The sequence below is a fragment of the Mastomys coucha genome, unplaced genomic scaffold (assembly GCF_008632895.1).
Source record: "Mastomys coucha isolate ucsf_1 unplaced genomic scaffold, UCSF_Mcou_1 pScaffold13, whole genome shotgun sequence".
Taxonomy (NCBI): domain Eukaryota; kingdom Metazoa; phylum Chordata; class Mammalia; order Rodentia; family Muridae; genus Mastomys; species Mastomys coucha.
The window spans coordinates 78372914-78396911 of record NW_022196895.1 but is presented as its reverse complement, the minus strand read 5'-3'; the positions used below and the strand labels follow the sequence as shown (position 1 = coordinate 78396911).

The 23998-nt window shown below is 49.0% G+C and overlaps 1 protein-coding gene and 1 long non-coding RNA gene across 10 annotated transcripts in view; one reads left to right on the top strand and one right to left on the bottom strand.

Annotated features, from left to right (window-relative positions):
* Positions 1–23998, bottom strand: part of Mbp (myelin basic protein) — a 118239-nt gene that overhangs the window by 26326 nt on the left and 67915 nt on the right. For all 9 annotated transcript variants that reach the window (XM_031366155.1, XM_031366146.1, XM_031366152.1 and 6 more), the window contains exon 4: positions 6284–6714. In XM_031366155.1, the coding sequence (XP_031222015.1) occupies positions 6284–6714 (431 nt within the window). The remainder of the gene's footprint in view (positions 1–6283; positions 6715–23998) is intronic.
* LOC116087423 lies at positions 9560–13322 on the top strand. Its single transcript, XR_004117432.1, has 2 exons — positions 9560–9637; positions 13094–13322. It is a non-coding gene; the product is annotated as an uncharacterized LOC116087423 (long non-coding RNA).

The following is a 23998-nucleotide window of genomic DNA, read 5'->3' as shown; positions in this document are numbered from 1 at the left end:
GGGAGAGAGAAGGGAGAGGGGAGAGAGAAGGGGGAGAGAGGGAAGAGAGAAGAAGAGGGAGGGGAGAGAGAAGAACAGGGGGCGAGGAGCAGTGAGAGAAGAACAGGGAGAGAAGAATGTGGTGGGGTGAGGAGGGAGAGATGAACAGGGGAGCTTATAGTGGTCAACCAAGAGAGACTCCAGACTCTTGCTCTGTTGCAGATGAATGGTTTTCTAAATTGTGGGCAGGGTGTCCAGCAATAAGGTGACTATAGTGTGACTCACCAGTCCCTCTAGAAATACCACTGGAAGTCAACACAGAAGGGGTGGGAGTGGAAAGTCAAGGGTGACCTGCACCTAGCAGTCTGTCCCATCAACAAGAGTCCTCACCCATACAAGAGAGGCAGCTTCTATACTAGCAAGAAATCCTGGTGACTTCAATCTCCTGCACCTAGACCCGAGAGAGTGAGCCACTGAGTATCCCTGTTAGAGTAAACCTCCTCGGGCAAACTTGGCTGTCTCCATGAAGAGGGAAACCTCAACTAAGCCAGGGAGGGTAACTGAGCAAGCCTGGGCTACACAAACGATGAGGGGGCAACTGAGCCAGGGAGAGTGACTGAGTAAGCCCAGGCTACACAACTGTGCAAAAGATGAGGGATCAGCTTCAGTGTCCCCTTTGTAGGCCACTGGGATGACTCTCTCCATGAACACAGTCCCTGTGAGCTCCTCCACAGCCCTGCCAGGCCTGTGGAGCAAAATCAGGGTTCTCAGAAAGTATGGCCTAGCGACACAGAAGTGGGATCTGTGCCCTGATGTCACCAATCCCACACAGGGTTAGATAAGGAATTGCCAGCCTTCTCCTGGCTGTGCAGGTTCACAAGGTCTATGTCACATCAAGGTGACAGAAGTAAAATGGCTTCCTCTGACTAACTGAGAAGCAGGGACCCAGGCCTGAGGCCGACCTGCAGGTTGGAAGGGGTACCAGGGACAGGGCAAGAACACTCCTTAGGGAGATACACAGGTGTCGAGCCACCTTTAGGGGTTCCCAAGGGACACTCCCTGTTCCCTGAGCTGCTGCTCTGCTTTTTCTATTCATACTCAAGATAGAGACTGTGGCAAAAGACACAACAGAGAAACAACAACACAAAACAACCTCAAGATCAAACACAAATTCATGGTTGGATGGGGTGTCCACTCTTTTTTTTTTTTTTTTTTTTTTTTTTTTTTTTTTTTTTTTTTTTTTTTTTTTTTTTTTTTTTAGTTTCTCGAGACGGGGTTTCTCTGTGTAGCCCTGGCTGTCCTGGAACTCGCTCTGTAGACCAGGATGGCCTTGAACTCCGAAATCTGCCTCTGCCTCCCAAGTGCTGGGATTAAAGGCATGTGCTGCCACTGCCCGGCATTCTTAAGTCCTAAGCCAGTATCTTGGCATCTCAGTGACTTTCAGCATGAGCTCAAAGAGGGATGGTTTCCCTACAACGATCTAGTCCTTCAGAGGTCAAGCTGTACTTTTCATCAACTAGTCAGAACTGCTTGTCACCAGCTGGCTAATCTCCCTCACCCCAACCTCCCTGAAAGACATACCAATGATCAGGAAATAAATCCTTTAAAGTGGAATGGGTTTAAAAGGAGGAGGGGATGCCACACAGACCACATTCAAATCCACTCTTTAGTTTCATCTCTCACTGGTCTTCCTTCTAGCTTTCTCCAGTGTCACCCTAAAGAGGAGCCTTGTCAGGCTTTGAACACACCCTCCCTGGGGTGCCCAGGAGGGCAGCCCTGGTGCGTGTGATGGTTAATACTGATTGCCAACCTGACTTAATCTAGAATTACCAAAGAGACATGCCTCTGGCTTTATAAGGGGTTATCTTGATAAGATTAATTGAGGTGGTAAGACCCACCCTATCGAGGTTCGCTGGGCTGGGGTTCTGGACTGACTACAAAGGAGAAGTCCCTGATCCTGTGTGGATGCAGTGTCAGCAGCTCCTCAGGCTCCCGCTGCCTCGAAGTGCTGCTGTTTGGTGAAGTGGGAGCTGAAACACCTCTCCCTTCCGCCAGTTTCTTTACTCAGGGTATTTTATCACAGTAATAGAAAAGTAAGATACTCAGTAACTACTTGCTGGGCGCCCTGGGTCGGTCCCTTTGCGCCCGCCCACACATCCCTCAGCATCCACTGGATACTCCTTAAGCATTGCTAGAAACACAGGGGCCATGCCTATGGGAAGGCGAAGAGTTAGATGTCATACTACCATGATGAGAGACCACCCTGAGTCTGTGGTAGAGGCAGAGGACCTGGGACTGTGCCATTTCAGAGACGGCAAGAGCTTGGGTGCCAGACTTACCTGTAGGTGTTTCTCAAAGCCATGGAAATGCCAGTCACACAGTGCCATTAAGAAAATAAAAATACAACTTAAAAAGTCCATGTACAATTAGTACGCCATCTTTGGTCTGTTAAAATGTTTAATGAGTGCATACAAAAGCAGATAAACATTCATCTTATGCCGGACTTTACATCAAAATTGAATTGTAGTACAACCACCTAAGGGGATCGCCATTAAATACAAACACAATTTACAAACCTTCCCACATTTACAGAGGGCACAACGCCCATCAGATTCCTACTTCAGTATCAGTGGATGGCTGTGCCGACTGAAGCAGCACAAAGGCAGAGTTAGAGATCAGGGACCAATAACTGACCAAGTGAGGATACTCCATAATGCAATTCATACAAGGAATCTTAAAAGCGAGAACTTGGATGCAGATGCGAGTGTGTCCATCACAGGTTGACTTTCTTCAGAGAGTCTCTGGGAAACTCTTGCCAAGTGGATTGGAGGCAGGAAGTGGAATGTGGGGTCCCTAGTTCTGTTGTTTCTGCCTGGACCCACCCCTGAGCTCTCTGTTATCAGAAGGCAATGACAAAAACTTCTTTCTCTGACCATGGCGCGAGACTGGAACCCTGGGAGTATTACTTGGGCACTTCCACTGTGTCCTTCATGTGACCTTTAATGTCACCTTCCCACAGGACAGATGGCACGTTTATCTGGAACCTTCAGTTGCCAGGTTAACAGTGAAGACTAAACTAACTGTAGAACCGGGATACATCTAACAAAACCTAGGATGCCCCAGGAAAGTATCAGGAGAGAAAATGTTCTAGCTAATTTGCAAGATCCGCCACAGCCAGTACTTAGCAGTGGGAAACATCTTAATATCATCCTGTCAAAATTAGGGGCAGATCAGCCATCTGAAGACTGACTGGAACGCTGCCTCTAAGGGGTTAAAAATGAAGATCTCAGGAAAAATAAATAGAGACAAAAAATACATACAGCTGAGGATCATCACTCCCCCCTCCCCCGGGGGAATGGAAGACATCTTCTTGTGGCACCTGTGTTATCTGGATGTGACACTACATGGTCAGCTCAGGTCCTCTGTGAGATGCTACTTGCTCTGGGTGGGAAGAGGAGCCTTCCTAAGATTTGTGAGATGCTGGCTGGTGGGCCTGGGGACTGCCCTAGGACTGGGCCTGGCACTAGGTGAGAGGTAATGGGCTCTGAGCAGGTGTCTTTGTTCTTTTCCTCAAACCACCTCATATGGCCTGGGCCTTCTACGAACTGGGAAACTTGTTCCTTACAGGCCTCAGCACAGCCTCCCTTTCTTCCCAGGACAAAGGAGAATGCTCTCTGTAAACGTACTTTTCACCACCTCGGACCTCGGAAGAATATGCCTTCTCAGGGCATTCTTCATGTGCTTGCTGCCTTTGAATGTCAGCCCGGAAAATGCACAAAGGCTGGGTGTTGTCCCTGCATTCTGGGAGCTGGGGGTGGTGGCTCTGCATGGCACCGAGGCACCACGTGCCTGGGGAGGGAGGATGCTGGAGACAACATGATCAGGAGTCCCTTTGCAGGCTAAGAGAGGGGGGTCAGAGTCTCCCAGGTTTTATTTGGGGATCCTTTTCCACACAGGTGGGTCACATAGCTGCATCTTCAGGTGGCAGGTGGTGGCCCTACCTGAGCACTCTGCAGGTGTGTGTGGCAGTTGGTGGCACCTGTAGTCCTATCAAAGCACCCTGCTTGTATGTTAGATGCCCACCTTAGAATGACATCTAGGGTGCTGGCTTTTGTCACAAGTGATGGGTAGCCTTTGGACTCTATTTTTTTTTTCAAACTTTCTTAAGGGCCTTTGCAGTATAGGAAAACAAGCCCTACTCCCTCATCTGTAAACATTAATATACAAACAGAAATTACTCCTAGCAGCTCATAGCAGTAACCGACCCTGACTGCTTCTATGGCGGTTGATTTATAGCCAGGTGTAGAGAGAGTTAAGCCTCTATCACCAATGTTAAACAGCCAAGGATCTACAACCTCAGAGCCCTGCTGCGTGCCAGGGCAGGCAGCTCCCAGTGAGGAAAGCACCTTCGGTCATGCTTGAAACAAGCTGCAGGAGGGGACAGAGGAACATCCACACAAGCTCTGTATGGAAATGCCATAGCTCTACTTTTGTATGCGGATTTAAAAAACTAATAAATAACGAAAACATAAGGACCACACATGCAAACACCGAGGGACTTTTTTTTTTTTGCGAGAAAGTTGTTCATTTAAATAATCCTTCATGTCCAAAAAGCACAACAATGGTGCAAAAAAAAAATTGACATCTTAAGTTTCAAAAACTCCCAATTATTTTAATATATATATATATATATATATATATGTATATGGCAAATATTCGGATTGCTTTTAAAAATTGGAAAAGCAATGTGATTTGAAAGCAGTGGATGGAGAGGCACATCCGTACACTCTGGGAGATCTATGGAGCCACACATGAACACGTTATGGTATTTCAACTTGAACCATGACCACAAAACCGGTTCTAGAACCTGTACCTTCTAGCTATTTCATCCTCCCTGCCCCCACAGAGTTTAGGTCCTGTTCCTTCAGCTGCACGGACCGGGTGCAGCTGTGTGCATGTGTGGCCTTGGTTACACAGATGGACCACAGGGAACAGTCCGGAGCCTCCAGACCTCCAGCGCCTGGAGAAGAGTGCTTGAAAAGCCACTGTAACGTAAATCAGCATTGGAAACAAGACGGATGTATCAGTCTGAAGGCAACACCACTAAGAACAGACTGTGAAGGAACCAGGGGGCGCTTGAATTCTGTTAGCAAGTAAGACACACCCAGTGTTAGTGACAAGTAGCAATGGCATCCAGGTGAGGGCCAGACTGCTGCTGAGACACCAAGGGGCTCTGGTGGCCACAGGGCAGGAGAGCTGTCATTAGGTCTAGCAGTTCACAAGCATCCCCACTCTCAAAGGTGTGGCTAGAGACTACAGCATTTTAGAAGCTGCACTGCCAATGGCCCTAGAGCCGTGGAAAGGCCTCTGCCCCACGCTTCAGTCAAAAGCCTCTTGCATTCTCCAGGGCTTTGAAAACAGACACAACTTACAGGCAGAAAAATCTCCCAGGCTTTGAGGGTACTATGCAAAGACCAGGGCTTGTTTTAAATGTCCCATCCACATCTCTCCCAAGAGTTGCTCAGCTATTCAACAGAGTCATGGAAAATGCTATGCACTTACAAGGTGACAGCCACCTGACAAACCTGAACCACGGGCTCCTGCGTAGCCCACCCCAGATGTCGCCCTTGGAAACTGGACCACCTACGCCATTTTATCTTTTGATATATTTTAATACACAGGACATTTGCTTTTGAAACATCATGAAACCCAAGTTATATTTAAATTAATGAAATCACACAAAAAATGTTTTGTCATGAACATTCATTCATTCGTCCCCACTCCCAACAAACTACTTAAGACACGGGGGAAAGTTTGCTGGAGGCGCAGGGGTTTGCTGGGCAGACCTCCTCGCCTCAATTGGACCATTGTTTCACAGCGGCAAGCAATTAGCAGCCTGAACCCAGCAGAGAATGAGCACAAATCAGGATCGAAACCGGAAGCACTGTGTAGAGGCAGAATCTGCTGAAGCCCCAGGCATAGGGCATATATACCTAAGAATCTGCAGTCTCAATGCTACATCCAGGGGGGGCCTCAAAATTTAGGATGCAGAAGGTCATTGCACTGCTGAGTGACACCAACAGAGCAGTCCCTTGTGAGGAGGACAAAGGGAGCAAAACAAGTAGAAAGAGGCTAAGTGGGGACCACGGCCACTCCCCCAGGCCATCAGCACTGTCGGATCAGGACCAGTATCTCAGACACAGGGACACGTATGCTCTGCGATGGTGACTGGCCCAGTTCACCTGCCCACCTCTCTTTACTTTCTGCAGTTAAGCCCACAGCTCCACTAAGCCTCGGAGCTCACCTTGCCAGAGCCCCGCTTGGGCGCACCCCTGTCACCGCTAAAGAAGCGCCCGATGGAGTCAAGGATGCCCGTGTCTCTGTGCCTTGGGAGGAAGCCATGCCTGGCATGGTCCATGGTACTTGCTGTGGCCAGGTACTTGGATCGCTGTGAGGGTCTCTTCTGTGAAGCCATCACATCCAGGCCTTCGGAAGCTGTTGTGGGGTCTTCTTGGATGGTCTGGAGCTCGTCGGACTCTGAGGGCCTGTCTTTGAAGGTGTTGTCCTCCCTTCCCGGGGCATCTCGGGAAAAGAGGCGGATCAAATGGGGGCGGTTCCCTGGGTCAGCTGGGTGGGCGCCTTGCCAGTTATTCTTTGGGTCTGCTGTGTGCTTGGAGTCTGTCACCGCCGTGTCCTCAGCCGAGGTCCCATTGTTCTGGATCGCATCTGCCTCCCCTGCAACAACAATGAGATATGAATGTGGGCCTGTGAGAGGCCTAGAGAGGGACAAAGCCGCTTTCTTCCTGGGGTCTTGAACTAGCTGTCTCCTATAAAACGCACAGATACGCGCGGGGCCCTAGGAGCCTCATAGCACGTTGGATTGCCCCAACCAGAGGGAGCTACCTGGACTGAGCTTGCTTGCTATACAGGGCTCAGGAGCCATCTTCAGGTCCTCATTAAAAGAACCACCCCAGAGGGCGATGATGGCCTGAGAGCCCACAGCAATCACGCCAAAGCATTTCCTGAGTTGCTCACTGTACCAGAGAGCCCACAGGTTAGGTATCTTGTAGGCTGTCTCCGGTCTAAAAGGCCACCAGTGCCCAAGCCCCAGATGTGAAGCCGTCGTTTGACAAAAGGTGCTTTCCTTAGAGTTCTCAGTGGAGAATAGGACTTCCTACATCTTTCTGCAGCTTACAGCCCAGGGAAGCAGGACATGGAGCATTCCTCTCTCCCGGATTCCACTGGCAGCCTCTGGCTCCGGGAACTGCTCACTCAGGGCATTTGGATCTGGCTCCGTATAAGCAGCAGTAACCAGACTGCTCCTCGTGGGACCTCAGTACTTCACAACCGAGCACACGGAAAATGCAATGTTTTCCTCACCAATGGCAGCAAGTCCATTCCCTCTCAACTTAGTACGATGTTTAAATGGATGTAGTTTGACCTCCTCTCCCAGCTCTGTTACTGACCTGTACAAATATGGCTAGCTCACACTTCCCTACAGGACCACCAATTTATACGCTCACTTACCTTCTCTCTATTGATGGTCCTTCCAGTCTGTCCATCTTCTGTTCACCTTATCAATCCATCCATCTTCTGTCTAGTCTATTCATCCATCCGCCTACCATCCAACTGTCTGTCCTTCCATCCATCCATCCATCCATCCATCCACCCACTCACTCATCCATCTGTTCATCCAGTGGTATTTACCTGACATTATTCACCTATCCACTTCTTTATCCATTCTTAATCCACCCCCCACCTCATCCATATGCCCAGCAATCACACATGCACCCATGCACGAAACTATGCATGCATGCATGTGACCATGCGTTGCCATTCTTCCATGTGCCCACCCGATTACTTATTGAAGAGGAAGGATGCATTTCTCTAAATGTTAGAGCCACGGTGAGGAACAAGATCTGGTCCCTTTTCTCACGATACTTACACTTTAGTGGGGGAAATCGGATGAAGGAAATGTATGCTAAGAATTGAACGCCCCTCCCCTCCCCAACTGATATTTTCAAAGCCTAGCCCTCTCTCTGCCTGTGACTGTGACTTTAACTAGAAATAGAGTCTTTGCAGAAGTGATCCAGTGAAGACAGGCTCATGGGTAATAGGGTGGGTGCAATCCTGCAGCTGGGGTTCTTATGAGAGAGGAAAACTGGTACTGGAAAAGGAATGTGGAAGGTGGAGGAGAGTCAGAGATGCAGCCATGCCACGGGGCACCAAGGAATGCTGGCACCACCTGCGTGTAGGAACCGTAGAATGGACTCTTGAAGCTTGTGGCTCCCAGACAGCTTAATTCTGGATTTCTGATCTCCACAGCTGAGTCACTGGACCCCACAGTGCAGTAACACGTCAAGTAGCCTGTGTGTGTTCTCTCATAAGGAGACTATGAAGACAGACGGCAGGGGAGGGGCCAACAAGAGGGCCTTTGGGAGGTTAGCCCTGTTGATGGATGGTCTAGAGCCTGAGGCAAGAAGCTGGACTGACAGAGTAGACACACCCTGGAGGCCTAAGCAGGAAGGAGCTCCAGGTCCTGAGCCGCACTGTCTGGGGAGATGGGATCCAGGAGGCAGAGGGATCGAAGGTAGAATGGGGGTCATTGTCTGCTGGTTTTGGAAAGGGCAGAGGTAGGCCCAAGTTGTAGGAGGGCCAGTCCACAAAGACCCTGAGCATGGATGAGCGAAGAAAATTGGATAGCTCAAGAATTCAGACCCTAGAGACCCTTACATGATACGGTGCCTGGGCCAGGAGGAGTGGACAGGCAGTTCCATGGACTGTTCAGGTTTATACTCTAGGAAGGCAGACAAGGCCAAGGGGGTGAAACAAGGGAGCTGTGGCAGACACTTTCCTTTAAGGTGTTTTCTGGTAACTGTGTCAGAGCATCATGAGTTCCGTGGCTCATCAGAACCACCCACAGGACCCAGCCAACTTCATTGGCAGCCCTGGTACATCACAGTGAAGATGGAGCCCAGCCCATCAAGAAGCAGATGTGACCAGGGTTGGTGGGGGGCAGGGGGTCTACATCCCATTTGATAGCAAGCTCACAGCCACATATGTACAATGCCATTCGCTAAGTCACTACTTGGTGTTTTATTTTTGGAGTATCAGTGAGTGGGGGACCATCCCTCAGACTTCCTGCCTGGTGAAGATAGAGATTTTCTCTGCCCCAAAAGAAGGTGTTCATCCCAGGCACACTGTGTGTGCACCAACTACCCTTCAAGGAGGGGATGGTGCACACGAGCCTGCCACCCATCTCTACGTTCACCTCACAGGGCCTAGCTGGCCAGCAGAACTTCCAGAGATAGATGGCCTCCGGCCCGGTAAAGGACCCACAGTCTTGATGCACAACTTCTGTAAGCTGGATAATATGAACATACTAATGAGAAAAAGATTAATGAGGCTTCACTCTGAACATTCCCTGTGAGGGTCTTTGTTTGTGTTGAGATGTGACGGCTAAAGTTCATTATCAACGCGCAGAATCACCCGGGAGACGACTAGAATCACCCGGGAGACAAATAGAATCACCTGGGAGATGAGCCTGTGGGCCTGTGTGTAGTTTCTAGATTAGGTTAATAGCCGAGCGAAGATGCACCCTAGATGTGAGTGACGAGGTTTCACCAGCTAGGGGCCTGGAATGAATACATCGGAGAGAGTAAGCCTAGCGGTGCCCCTCTCTCTTTGTGTCTCTGTCTCTCTCTGTCTCTTTCACTGTCTCTCTGTCTCTGTCTATCTCTGCCTCACGTCTCTATCTGTCTTTCTCACTTTCACTCTCTCTCTCTGTCTTTCTGTCTGTCTCTCTCACTCTCTGTCTATCTCTGCCTCTCGCCTGTCTGTCTGTCTGTGAGTCTGTCTGTCTGACTCTCTGTCTCTTTCACTCTGTCTCTCTGTCTCTGTCTTTCTGTCTCTCTCACTCTCTGTCTATCTCTGCCTCTCGTCTGTCTCTCTCACTCTCTGTCTCTTTCACTCTGTCTCTCTGTCTTTCTGTCTCTGTCTTTCTGTCTCTCTCACTCTCTCTGTCTATCTCTGCCTCTCGTCTGTCTGTCTGTCTGTCTCTCTCACTCTCTGTCTCTTTCACTCTCTGTCTCTGTCTATCTCTGCCTCATGTCTCTATCTGTCTTTCTCACTTTCACTCTCTCTCTCTGTCTTTCTGTCTCTCTGTCTTTCTGTCTGTCTGTCTCTCTGTCTATCTCTGCCTCTCGCCTGTCTGTCTGTCAGTCTGTCTGTCTCACTCTGTCTCTTTCACTCTGTCTCTCTGTCTTTCTGTCTCTCTCACTCTCTCTGTCTATCTCTGCCTCTCATCTGTCTGTCTGTCTGTCTCTCTCTCTCACTCTCTGTCTCTTTCACTCTGTCTCTCTGTGCCTTCCGACTGTGAGTGTGGTATGACCGGCAGACTTGCTCTTACAGCTAGCTTCTCTTACTATGACTTATTCAGGTGTGGCCCAGAATAACCCTCTCCCCCTCAAGTTCCCTGGGTCGGGTATTTTCTCTGGGCAACAAGAAAACTAACCATTGCAGAAAGCGATCTGGGACAGACTGAGTTTTTAACTATTTCTGGAAGAGTACATTTCCTGAGAACCTTCTCTTGCCATTCATGATCCTTAAAATCTTGGTGCTAGTAACCAGGACAGGCCTTCAGCAGGGCTCTCCTGGCTGGGGCGTCTCTGCTTCTCAGGATTCGCACTTGTTAAAATCTTGGTGGGTAACAAGACAGTCTTGTTGGAGGGCTCTCCTGTTGGCTCTCAGCAGCTGCTCTTTGGGGCCAGCATAGCTGACATGTGAATCATAACAGCCATGTGCAGACTTGGTGAGGGTCAAACCCTACACGCGTGCACTCCCAGCGGCAGACAGAACACCATGAGAAGTGCAGCCCAGGCTTCCTGCTTCCCCAGCTGTGCTTTGTGTCAAGTCTTCACACAGAAGGAGCTGCCATACATGACTAGAGCAGCTGACAGGACCAGGCTGACACTGTGTCGGCTTCCTGCTTCTGATGTCCCAGGTGATGGAGAAAAAAAAATGGAACATATATAAAGTGTCTCCTTCAGAAGACTTGAGACTCTTATGCAGTGTGTTATTGTCCCAAGGTTTCTAGGGTAAGCTGAAGTGACTTGGTGCTCCACAGCTGCCGGAACTCACATGGGCTCCTCTGATCAGATACTGTGCGTGGCCACATGGATGACAGACCACACTGGTTCTGGAACGGCTGATGTGAGGCCCAAGTCAGGCTTTGCCTCTGGTGTGTGTATATTAACAGAAGTTTGCATAAATACAACACCCACACCCCAGAGGCTTCCAAACTCATCAAAACCACGTAGGTCTTTAAACTGACCTACAAATGACATTGAGGACTGTCGGTAGAGCTGATAAGCAGGACCTTATTCCAAGGCTGTACCACAAACCCATCTTGCAGTATAAATATTTGCTGGTGACAAGGGCTTAGGCAGCCCTGACTCTGGGAACCAGGATGGCTGTGGTCTCAATCCAGGCCTCTATGGGATGATGCATGCCATCATGATGGGCACTGTGGAAATAGGCCACTCAGTTCGGGGTGCCTGTGGGAAAGGGTAAGGCTGAGTGGGCGGGGATGTTTGCTGGCGCTGTTCCCCATGGCCACTGGCTGGACTCAACAGGACCCTGTCACTGTGCAGTGTTGGGAAGGCACGCACAGCACCCTGGGGGCTGTGGAGAGGCGGAGTTTGCAGGGATGCAGTGCTCGCTTATAGGTGGAAGCCGGGCAGGAGCACCTAGGAGCCTGGTTCTGGAGTTGCGCTATAAATTCTGTAGCTGACAGAAATGAATGCAAGCGAGGGGAGAAGACAACAGCTATACTGTGAGGAATTAAATGCATTAACAAAACACAAGCGCATCTGAATGCTAATACTTTTTACAACAGTTGGGCTTTGTGTCCTTTGAATACAGTTATTTGTGAGATTCAGAGAGGCCTCTGTCTCTCCAAAGCGGCCCCTCCCTTCCTGCAAGAAGTGTGGTAAGGAGTGTAAATCTACCACCCGCGGCCCTGTGGAGGCATGCAAACAGGAATGATGCCCTGGTCAAGTTAAAGCCGGGAGGCCTTCCACTCAGACCTCATTTACAGAATGGATCTGTGTCATCCTTAGGGACACGCCCACATCTGATCTTACCAAAATGGGCACAGAGACTATTTCTAAAAAACTCCAGTCTACAGCTGAACCCTAGAAAGCTTAGGTCAGAAGACAGCCTGGCCGCCAGAGCGCTGGGAAGAAAACACTCTCTTGAGCCGTCCAGGGGTGCCAGGGATTTTAAGTAGCTTTTGGAGCACAGAAACTCACAGGGCCCTGACATTTGGGGTGACCTTTGCTATTTAAAGATCTCTGGGGTCATGACCCCAGGAGGCTCGTCTTTTGCTGAGCTGATCAGCCAATGGTCACAGTAGCCCATCTATGTGCGCTTGGCTTTCTGTCAAGTTTTCTCCATGCTCAGGGTTTTCTTGTGCCCATTAATTCTTCCTTCAGAATCTTCTCTGTGTAATGACAGCCACGAATGTCTTCCTTCTCTTCTGCCTCCTCTCCTCCTACTTCTCCCTCTACCCTTTCTTCATCCTCCTCTCCCTCCTCCCCATTTCGCCTCTGGCCTCCTCCTCTTCTTCGTCCTGCTCCCACACCCTGTGTCAAAGGTTTTGCTCTATTGATGTATCCCTCAGGTCTTGTCAAGGGAGTCCATCACGTACCAAATTACTGCGTGATCCAGGGCTAGGTCAGCGCTAGGCTGGCGGTTCCTGTATCCACTCCAGGCTAGGTCAGCGCTAAGCTGGCGGTTCCTGTATCCTCCTGTGTGATCCAGGGGTAGGTCAACGCTAGGCTAGCGGTTCCTGTATCCTCCTGCGTGATCCAGGGCTAGGTCAGCGCTAGGCTGGCGGTTCCTGTATCCTCCTGCGTGATCCAGGGGTAGGTCAGCGCTAGGCTGGCGGTTCCTGTATCCTCCTGCGTGATCCAGGGCTAGGTCAGCGCTAGGCTGGCAGTTCCTGTATCCTCCTGTGTGATCCAGGGCTAGGTCAGCTCTAGGCTGGCAGTTCCTGTATCCTCCACACACAGGACAGACTCCTCCACCTGCTTTTCCTCTTGTTCCCCAACAGGGTACCACATGGGCCACGTGAGAGCTGACTGGGAATCTTCGCACCAAAGTCCACTGTGGTTGGCCTCCCTTTATGTCTTCAGACAGCCATGCTCGTCTGGATAAGACTTCTTTGTGCTCAGCGAGCAGTTCAGGGTCTGCCTCTTCTTCACTTCCCACTGCTCCTCTGACTACTATTATTGCTATTTTATAGGTCCTTTATTTTTATGTAAAAAAGCTTTCTGTGAGTATTCGCGTGTGTGTATAGCATGTCTGTGGGTGTGGGTGTATGTGTGCACAGCACGTGTGTGTGTGTGTGTGTGTGTGTGTGCGCGCGCGCGTGCGTGTGTAGATCTGGAGAGAATCTTGGATGGTGGTTCTCACCTTCTACCTTGAAACAGGGTCTTTTGCTGACTGCTGTCTGTACCAGGCTAGCTGGCTTTGGGGGATTCTCCTGTCCTCACCTCCCATCCCTCTACTGGGCACTTACACACTGTTACAGATTACATGCATGCTGTTATACCAGGCTTTATGTGGGCTCCGGGCTCCTGAATTCAAGCCATGATGCGTGCATAACAAGCACCTTATCTATAACGCCATCTCCCTAACTCCAAGTCCTTCCTTCCTTTCTTCCTTCCTTCCTTTCTTCCTTCCTTCCTTCCTTTCTTCCTTTCTTTCTTTTTACTTTTAGGAGACCTTACATTTATTGTTTCTTTCTTTTTATTAGATATTTTCTTTATTTACATTTCAAATGTTCTCATGTTCTCTCCTTTCCTGGTCTCCCCTCTGAAAAAGACCCCTATTCCCTCCCCTGTCCCCCTGCTCACCAACCCACCCTCTCCCACTTCCTGGCCCTGACATTTCTCTACACTGGGGCACAGAGCCTTCATAGGACCAAGGGCCTCTCCTCCCATTGATGACCAGCTAGGCCATCCTCTGCTACATATGCAGCTGGAGCCATGAGTCCCACCATGTGTACTCTTTGGTTGATGGTTTGGTCCCTGGGAGCTCTGGGGGTACTGGTTAGGGAAGGAGTTGCAGAGACAAAGTGTGGAGCAGAGACTGAAGGAAGGGCAATACAGAGACTGCCCCACCTGGGGATCCTTCCCATATACAGTTATCAAACCCAGATACTATTGTGGATGTCAGCAAGTGGTGGCTGATAGGAGCCTGATATAGCTGTCTCCTGAGAGGCTCTGACAGTACCTGACAAATACAGAAGTGGATGCTCACAGCCATCCATTGGGCTGAGCACAGGGTTCCCAATGAAGGAGCTAGAGAAAGGACCCAAGGAGCCCTTTATTTTTGAGACAAAGTTTCTCTATGTAGTTCTAGATTCACTTTGAGTTCATGGTTCGGATTGCTGGGATTATGGATTTCAAATCATCATATCCAGCCAAGGAGTCATTTTGAAGTGCAAATTTCTCATAAATGTTGAAACTCTCTAAACCACCATTGACTGGATCTGCTTTAGAAATTAACACCAATTTTGTAATCAACATAATCAGTTATGTAAATCAACATCAATTACATAATCTTAAGCGGAAGGCTTCATAGATATAATCATTCATCTGGGCTCCCAAGTACTAAGATAATGAATTCAGCACCAGAGATCCATGGGAAACCAACCATTGCATGGTGCTGGGGTTTGACAAATCCTCGGCCCGCATGTGCAAAGTGGTCTGCTACACACAAAGCGGAACACGGAAGTAACAGAGAGCAGACGTCATTACACAGCTCTGTGCTGCTTCTAGGGGTCTCCAGAGGCCCATGGGGGTAGCCTCTGAGGCTGACCTTGTCCTCCTGCCCACAAACTGTCCGTGGTATGTCACTGTGTTGAAATATGCAACACTGTGTTGTACTTGCAAATGGGACAGCAGGGCCACCAGTGTCCTCTGGAACGTCTAAGGTCTTCCAGAGTCGGCTGTAGTTCCGCATGAGGGTCTCACGTACGGTCATCCTCAGATAACACTGTTGTCTCCAGGGAGTCAGGGGCTATTGCTAAGTGTGTGCTTTGTCTGCTCTATCTCTTGCATCCATAAAAACCACAACCCACAAACACACCTTTGCTTTCCCATATACCCCAAACGTCCTTCCAGATAACTTCTCAGGGCCAACAGTCTGGGCTCTTTCTAAGGAAATGCAGGAGTTTAAAAAGTATAAACACAAACACGGGGTTCTGGGTCCCCAGGGCATGAGTTTAAAAGCTGGGGACGGAGCAGGAGGGCATGCGTTTCCTTTCCTCCTTCATGTCTGGAAATGCTGATTCTGCTACATGGTTCCATGCACAAACACAGGTGAAGGAAACCTGAATCATAAGCAATATGTGTATCACATGGAAGACCACATGGGATACCACATGGAAGACCATATGGGTTACCACATGGGATATCACATGGAAGACCACATGGGATACCACATGGGATACCACATGGAAGACCACATGGGATACCACATGGGATTGATACCACATGGAAGACCATATGGGTTACCACATGGGATGCCACATGGAAGACCACATGGGATACCACATGGGATTGATACCACATGGAAGACCACATGGGATACCATATGGGATTGATACCACATGGAAGACCATATGGGTTACCACATGGAATGCCACATGGAAGACCATATGGGATACCACATGGGATTGATACCACATGGAAAACCACATGGGATACCACATGGAAGACCACTTGGGATACCACATGGGATACCACATGGAAGACCACATGGGATATCACATGGGATTGATACCACATGGAAGACCACATGGAAGACCTTGGACAGGATCAGCTGCCTTCGGAGCTCCAAGCCTTTGCACTACGATGGCTGTTTCATCTGGTTATGTCCATCACAGGGTCACAGTCACCAGCTGGATGCCTGGGACCGTTAAAGTGGTTTTGGCATCTAGCCTAGTGTCACTCTAGGAAGTAAGGCCCAAATGGAGCTGTCTATCTAAACGTTCTGGAGCATGCCACTTTAGAACCATTCCGACCAACTCCTACTTGCTAACTCAGGATTAGAGGGACTATTCCTGTAGAATCTACAACATGGAGGATGTGTCACTATCTGTTTGAGATTTGGCTTATGAACTCATGATTTAAAGCATGTGCCTTCCTTTCATGTTTTTGGTCATGTGACATGCTAAAGATTCCTGGTGTGCGGTACACATTAGCATCCAGGCTTGTTTCATCCTTCTCTTACCTGACTGACCCTCTGCCTCAGCCCCTCCCAACCCTGTCCTTGTATGTGGCCACTTGGCTGCAGCGGAAGTAATCTTGAGGCCTTCGTTGGTCTTTTTGAGGTCCTTTGAATTTTCTTTATAGGTGAGAAATACTTGGGAGGTAGAGAGAGTCTCAGGCAGAGAAAAGTTAGCTAAGATTTTAGCTGCTTCCAAAACACAGAGTGTGACACGGTTTCTGTGGCCCCAGGAAAAAACTCTCTGTCTCTCTCTGTCTCTGTCTCTTTCTGTCTGTCTCTGTCTCTGTCTCTGTCTCTCTCTTTCTCTGTGTGTGTGTATGTTGGAATACAGCAGGATACTAATGTGGAGGTACAGGACACCGACAATGTGAGGTAAGCCAGGACAACTTCCTCTGGGGTCCTTCTAAAGCTCAATTGTTTGCTCCAATCTGGGAATTTTAGTTGTAGCAGCTGCACAGATAAGCAGATAAATCTGGAGACTGTCAGTCTGGCCAGCTTGGGGGAGGCTGCTCAGAGCTCTCTAGCCAAGAATACATGTGGCTCAGTGTCTCCAGTAAGCACGGGTGGGTGAGAGGGTGCCAGCTTCGAGGCTGACAGGTAGTTTACAGGGCTAGGGACCTGCAGGTTTCATCCTCTCTGGATATGGATGCAGCATGCCCGGGCAGCAGGGCTTTGGCTGGTCTCTCGGATACTGTCAGCAGATGAAGCGGGGAGGTCTGGGGCCAGGGCAGGGGTAAACCTCAGTCACTGTCACCTAGCCACTGATGGAAACCATGAGGTATGTGGTTTGGGGCAAGCTGCAGGCACAAAGCTGTATCTAGCCCTGCTCCGACCTGGAGAAGAGAGGAGTGGGGACCCCTATAGGCCTCTAACCACTTGGCCTACTTGAGAGGCAGCCTAGGCCTGCAGAGGAGCTGTGGAATCTGGAAGTGTGGGCCAGGCTAGAGAGGACCTTCCTTGTTCATGGAATATTTCTGCCACTGGTAGCCTGGGCTTGGGGTCACCTGGGAGGGCACAGGAGACAAAAAGGCCCATGGTGTAGCCTGTGGACTTGCTATGACAGAAATTCTGCATCTATGAAAGGCATGTGGCGGCCAGCCAGGCTGCCCGCGGCGATGGCTTCAAGCACCTCCACAAACGGATCTTGTCAACCCACCCACCGCACACCAATGCCTCTTTTGTGTGCTCAGAACATATAGTTTTTATGTACTCTAAATAGCTCACTCAGGGACCCTCCTACATCAAGAAAGGGGTCACAATAACCGGAGAGCCTCAGGCGAGGCCTGGACTACACTTCTCCCGGCCTACCCGCATACTTGGCCAGTCTGAGTCCTGCTGAGTGAGAGGTTCCTTTGCACAACGAGGGTGGTAGCCCACCAACCAGCTGCCATTTATCTGCCCATCCATCCATCCCTCCATCCCTCCATCTATCCATCCATCCATCCATCCATCCATCATCCATCCATCCTGATCTGTCTATCATCTATCTATCTATCTATCTATCTATCTATCTATCTATCATCTGCCTATCATTCATCCATTATCTATCTTTCCCATCCATCATGCATCCATCCATCCATCTACCATCCACCTATCTATCTATGCATCCATTCACTAGCTTACCACCTAATCTGTGCACACCCCCCCTTGGCCCACCATGTGACTACTCCTTTAGGTCTTCTTTTTCTTTGCCTCTTCAAGTGTCATTGTCTCCAAAATCTACCAAAAGTTCTGATTTTTAGTGCCACAGAAAGACTGAAGCCTGGATTGTGTGGCCTCGGGATAGCCTCCAGTCTTAGATGGCACCACCCCATCCCAGCTTTGCTAGGCTCCAAAGGTCCTTTTGTCTTCCGCGTCCCACTTAAGACCCATCTCCACCATCCCAGTAGTCACTGTCACCATAAATAAAGTATAGCCCTAGTCCACATGCTTCCCCGATGGCCTTGTATGCTGAACTGAAGAGACTTCTTTGGTCAGGCTCCAGGCACCCACCTCCCCCAGGACTGTGCCTCATTTGAGTTCCTTAAGGCAACAGATCCATCTGATGCATACCTCTGCTCCCACCTTCATCGAGGCATACAGTGCTACCCTAGGGTGACAGCACCCCCAGAGTCATGCATATCCACCGGTCATGTGACTTTGGAAATAGGCTCTGAGAAGAGGTCGTCAAATCAAGAGGAACATTTGCTGGATTAGGATGGACGCCAATCTAACGAGGGTTTCCTTGTGAGATGAAAGAAGGGACCACTATGGATCCTAGGCAACACCAGCTGCAACCATAAATCCAGGGACGTCATGTGTTGCCAGCAACACCAGAAATTGGAGGTGACCTGGATGCACTTCATTCACCCTCCAGACTCCTGGGAAGTTATGGCTTGTGGGCATAGAGTTTGTACTTGCAGCTCAGTGCTGTGGGCCAGCACATGCCTGCTACTTGTGGGTCCTCCAGCTGAGAGCTCCAGGAAGCTAAGAGGTTCCTGACCCACAGTCTCCCAGTTCCCACTGTCAGAGCCAGTTCGATGAGCCTTGTCACCACTGATGTCAGCAATCTGCCTCACACTGAAACAATGCTGGGGACAGGGAGCCTCCACAGGTCTTCTCTGACCTGTCACACCCACTGGCTCCCCTTTCTTACCTCTCCCTGCTCCCTCCTTTTAAAGTCCCTCTCTGTGGGATTTGGGTTCTTCTTCACTCAGGCCTCTCCATCTCACACCAGGCTTCTGGGGACTTCAGCTTCTGCATCTGCTGTCCTTCACGGCTGTGTCTCATGCCTCTCGTGTCCTTGCTTTCCCAGAATTCCCTACTCCATTTCTTGCAGTGCTTGGGCCACTGCGTGCAGTGAGAAGCTGATCTTTCTGTTATAGTTCTGTACTGTACTTTATTGTATTATGTTATGTTTCATTAATTTGCTCAGGCTGTCTTTGAACTCACTGCAGTGCTAGGAAGCCTTGAACCTGCCTCAACCCTCTTCCTTCCTGCTTTGTGGCTAAGTGAAGGGAGATTGATTCTGCATCCCCAGGTCTCCCAGAGGTTCTGAGGTGCAGGATGCATTTCCCATGTTTTTCTGCCATGTTTTTCTGGTGTTGTTCTCCCAGGTGATATCAGTGTGCTGAGGACAGGCGGCGTGTAGCCACAGCTTCAGTGAGACCAAACTGTGCACGTGGCCAGCTTCTGTCCCTCAGGTGTTGTTTGTTTGACTTTGCTCCTCCTACTTATGAAGCATCCTGTGAACCATCTCCAGGTCTGTGTTTTGCCTGTCCGCTCACTCACATCACTACCCTGGGTCCTTTAGAAGGATGCTCCCCTGTCTTACTGGAGTGGTGTGCAAATAGTAGATGCTCAATAAATACTGGGCAAGTTAAGTCATAAGGAGTTTTTTTCTGCCGTGTATTTCAACACGTGCTCTGTCAGGGAGATGCCCAGCATTGATGTCTCCATTGGGAATCAGGTCTGATACCACAGGAAATGAGGGAGCAAGGCAACCAGAAGAAGGAAGAGCTATTGCCTTTACCACTGTAAGCAGGCCCTTGAGCCTGCTTTGTAGCCACTCAGGGCTGGATCCTCCTAAGAAAGGCACCCATAGCAAAGAAATCCAAACTCCAGGCCCCAGTGAGGTAAGGCAAGAAGCCAAGATCTGTCGGGTCACAGATCCATCAACTCTGGTGTGAGCTAACAGAGGCACACCTAGGTCTACAGTAAGTTTCTGAGAAAGAATATCTGACAGCAAGAAGCCTAGAATAAACATGTGTTGTGGCAGCACCACAGGATGAGCATGGCTCCTGAGTCCCTGCGGAATGCTATGGCCTCTAATGCTTATTTTTTTAAACCCAGTTGTGGCTGGTCTTGCTACATTGTGGGTTCTTCTTTCTCCCACCCTTTACTTTATCTCTCCAGTTTTATCCCCATCACTAGATAGGAAAGAAAGAAGGAGAGAAGGGATGGGGCCTCGAATCTTAACTTATTTCTTGTTTATTCTTTGAGCATGACTACTAACAAACCACATCCAACTCCCTTTGAATGACCACCGACCACCAACAAGGCCTCTCAAGGCCCTAGCATTTATATACTCTCTGAAAAGTTCCCAGAATTCCAAATGTCACACAGTCACAGACACTATCTGCTGTTGGCAAAACCATGCCTCTGCTAGAGCACGAGTCAAATCATAGTCAGCTGCTGCGGTCAGTCTGAAGCAGCCCCACATCCCCACACCCGGGATTAAAATGAAAGCATGTTCTTATAATATTTCTGTGGTTTTTAAAGAAATCAAAATTCCAGAATTCTCACGACACCCAGTGTTGGAGATAAAATCTGAGGAGAGGCAAATGTTCAAACACTAAGCTTCACTTCTGCCTTCTTTTCATTTTAAAATTTGAGACAAGGTTTGATTCTATCACACTGTACTATACTGTACTGTACTGTATTGTATTATATTTCATTAATTTGTTCAGGCTGGCTTTGAACTCACTCTGTGGTGAAAGTAAGTCTTGAATCTGCTTCAACTATCTTCCTTCCTTAACCTCTTGTACACATGCGTGACTCCAAACACAGCTCTGATATTTTGTGCCAGAAAATGCCCCTGTACCCCCACACCCTCCCAAACATTGTATTGGTGGAGAATTTGCTAGAACAAGCTCTTTCCAAGGGCTGGAGCATCTGTCCTGTTGACAAAGCACCAAATGGAGGGAAGACAGCACTTGTCATTAGGTCCCGTCCACTTGTGACCAGGTCCTGCCCACTTGTCAGCCATGAGGGCCTGTCTACTTGCAATCAGGGCTTCGTTCTGTAGGAATATGAATGTCTAAGTGTGTGAAGAAAACAAGGAAAGACTGGCTGCCCAGCTGAGGTGTGGCTGTTCGAGCTGCCGGCTGCCTGACAAGGTGGCTGTCGGAGCTACTCTGACCCAGGCTCATCTCTGAGCTGAGGTCACTCCATAGGATTTAGGGACTGTTTTCATGGTTCCCTAGGGCACACAGCCAGCATGGACAGGGACTCGAGCCAGAGGATAGTTTTAGCATCTGCATTGTATTAGTGTAACCAGACTTCAGACCTTGTGCTGGAGAAGCCCTTTATCCTCCATGTTGAGGACACTTGGCCTCTTTGAGGCCAGGGTTGCCTCCATACAAGCCCAGCATACCTCTCAGTTGGGAGGTACGAGGTGATCGGTATCGAAACCCCAAAGTCACACTGTGTAGTGAAGTGGTAAGAGCTATTCTTGTTGCTCACAGCTTCCGTCGGTTCCGAGGCCGATAATTTAAACAACTCGCTCCTGCCACTCAGAAGACAGTTCCACACACTACCCAAGGACCCATCACATCTGCATTTGCTTGGCATGGAAACCGAGAGGGCTCTGTGCCAGAAGTCTCAGGCTGATGGAATCAGGAACATTGCCTTCGTGTGAAGGGAAAGAACTGGGTTGTCAAGTGATGGGTTAAGGGCAAGCTCTGACTCACACTGCCAAGTCGGAAGATCCTGGCCTGGATGAAAGAGGCTAACGGCTGCAGCAGAGAGCTTTCGGCATACCTGCACACATGTACTGTGCTGTACCATGTGAGCACAAGAGCAACCTCCCTCACAGAAAAGGAGCGCAGGCCAGGAATCCTGCTCACCCTCGTCAGAAGGCAGAAGCCATAACCCTATCGGTTTATTTCCTTCCTCCTTTCCTTACTGATTCCCAGGAATTGGTAAAGGAATCCAGATCCATGGCTGTGTCTGTTCCTTTCTGTTCTAGTACCTGCCTGGGACAAGGCATGGAACAATTGCTACGTACTAAAGTGTATGCACAGCTTGTATATATATATGTGTGTGTGTGTGTGTGTGTGTGTGTGTGTGTGTGTGTGTGTGTGTGTATGTATGTATGTATATGTATGTATGTTAATGTGTGCACATTCATGTGGACACATTCATACTGACAAGTGTACACAGCAAATGCTTAGCAAAGAGCCTTGATCAGCTGATTACATGTCACCACCACTGGATACTCCTGGAGCCTGAGGAACCACATGACTGAAGTCCTCTCCCTTGCATGTGGCGGTGAGCACACCTGTCAGTCAGCAAGGGCACTGGACTCGCTGGTGACAGGTTCACATTGTCCTGCACCACACTTGGCCCCGACCCGTGTTTACTGAGCTTGCAAGCTAAGACTGTGTGTCGCCTTCTTCAATGACTACACAGGTAAAAGAACATTTGAGACCCATTAAAAGCATGGAGGACAGTTTCTGGCACTTATAGACAGAAGCGTATTGGACCAGCCACAGCTGCTCAGTGCTAGGACTGTCTGCTGTGGCTGTGCTCCCGTGACATTGCTGAACAAGACAGCTGATGGTGATGTCCTGCCTGCTCAGCGTCTCCAGGCACAGGACCGCGGCCTTTCTGCCTGTGGTTAATGTAAAACACCGCACAGGATGTCGGCAGCTGGAGGCCAACCCCACCCTGGATACACACCTGTGATCTCTAGTGTAAGGTGCCAAGAGGAGAAGCGATTGGCAATGTTCAAACTTGGTGGCTTTGGCGGGTAGCCTACTTGGTACAGTGTTTGCCTAGCATGTGTGAAGCCTTTGGTGTGATTCCCAACACTGCATCAACCAGCCGTGGTGGCACACTCCCGGAATCCTAGCACTTAGAGCTTAAATCAAGAGGATTGGGGAGAGAGAGAGAGAGAAAGATATATGTATGTATATATATATACACATACACACACATTTGGTTACTTGGCAAGTGAGGCACTCTTAAAGATACAGTTGATTTTAATTAAATTAATGATAATTATTTTTGAATCAGAAGATGAATGTGTGATAATCTTAGTCTGTGCTCTGGTGTAACTCATATTTAATTTCCAGCCCCAGGGCCACTGGAGAATCTTAGAAGGCCCAGGGGAGATGGACTAGCTCCCAACCCAGGAGGGAATGGGGTGGGTGAAGACAGGAGGGAAGCGGGGCAGAACCTCCCCGAGCTGTGAGACCCAAAGAGTCCTTTTCAGAAAGCTGCAGCTCATGTTTATACCAAAGTATTCTCTCTAATGGTTTCTCAAAATGAAGTACGAATGGCCAACAAACAAAAAATGTTCAGCATCCTTAGTCATCAGAGAAACGCAAATCAAAAGTGCTTCGCCAGACTAGGCAGCATCAAGAATACAAACGACAACAAGCCTGATGCTGATGAGGGAGAGAAGCCTGTGCTCTGCTGGTGGGGATGAAAGGCAGTCCCATCACTGTGGAGATCAGTGTGGAGGGTCCTTACAAACTGGACATAGAATGGCCATGACTCAGGAGTGCCACTCCTAGAGGTGTGTGTGTGTGTGTGTGTGTGTGTGTATTATGTGTGTGTGTACATGCTGAATATATCACAGATGAGCTTGTGTGTTCATGCCTACTGCCTCACTATTCCTAATAGCTGAGTTATGGGATCAGCCTAGGTGTCCACTGACAGATGGTTGGTGAAAGAAAATATGGTATATATATGTACAGTGGAATTTTAGTTATTAAAGAGAATGAAATTTTGTTTGCTAGAAAATGGGTATAATTGAAGATCGTATTAATAAAAGAGCAGACAAGACAGATATTGAATGTTTTCTCTCAATTTTAGATTATGTATGTATGTATGCATGTATGTATCTATCACATATTTTTATCTATGTATCTATGTATGTATATATTATCTCAGTATGTATTATGTGTGTATCTATGCATCTATCTTAGTATCTAAGTATCTATGTATCTATGTA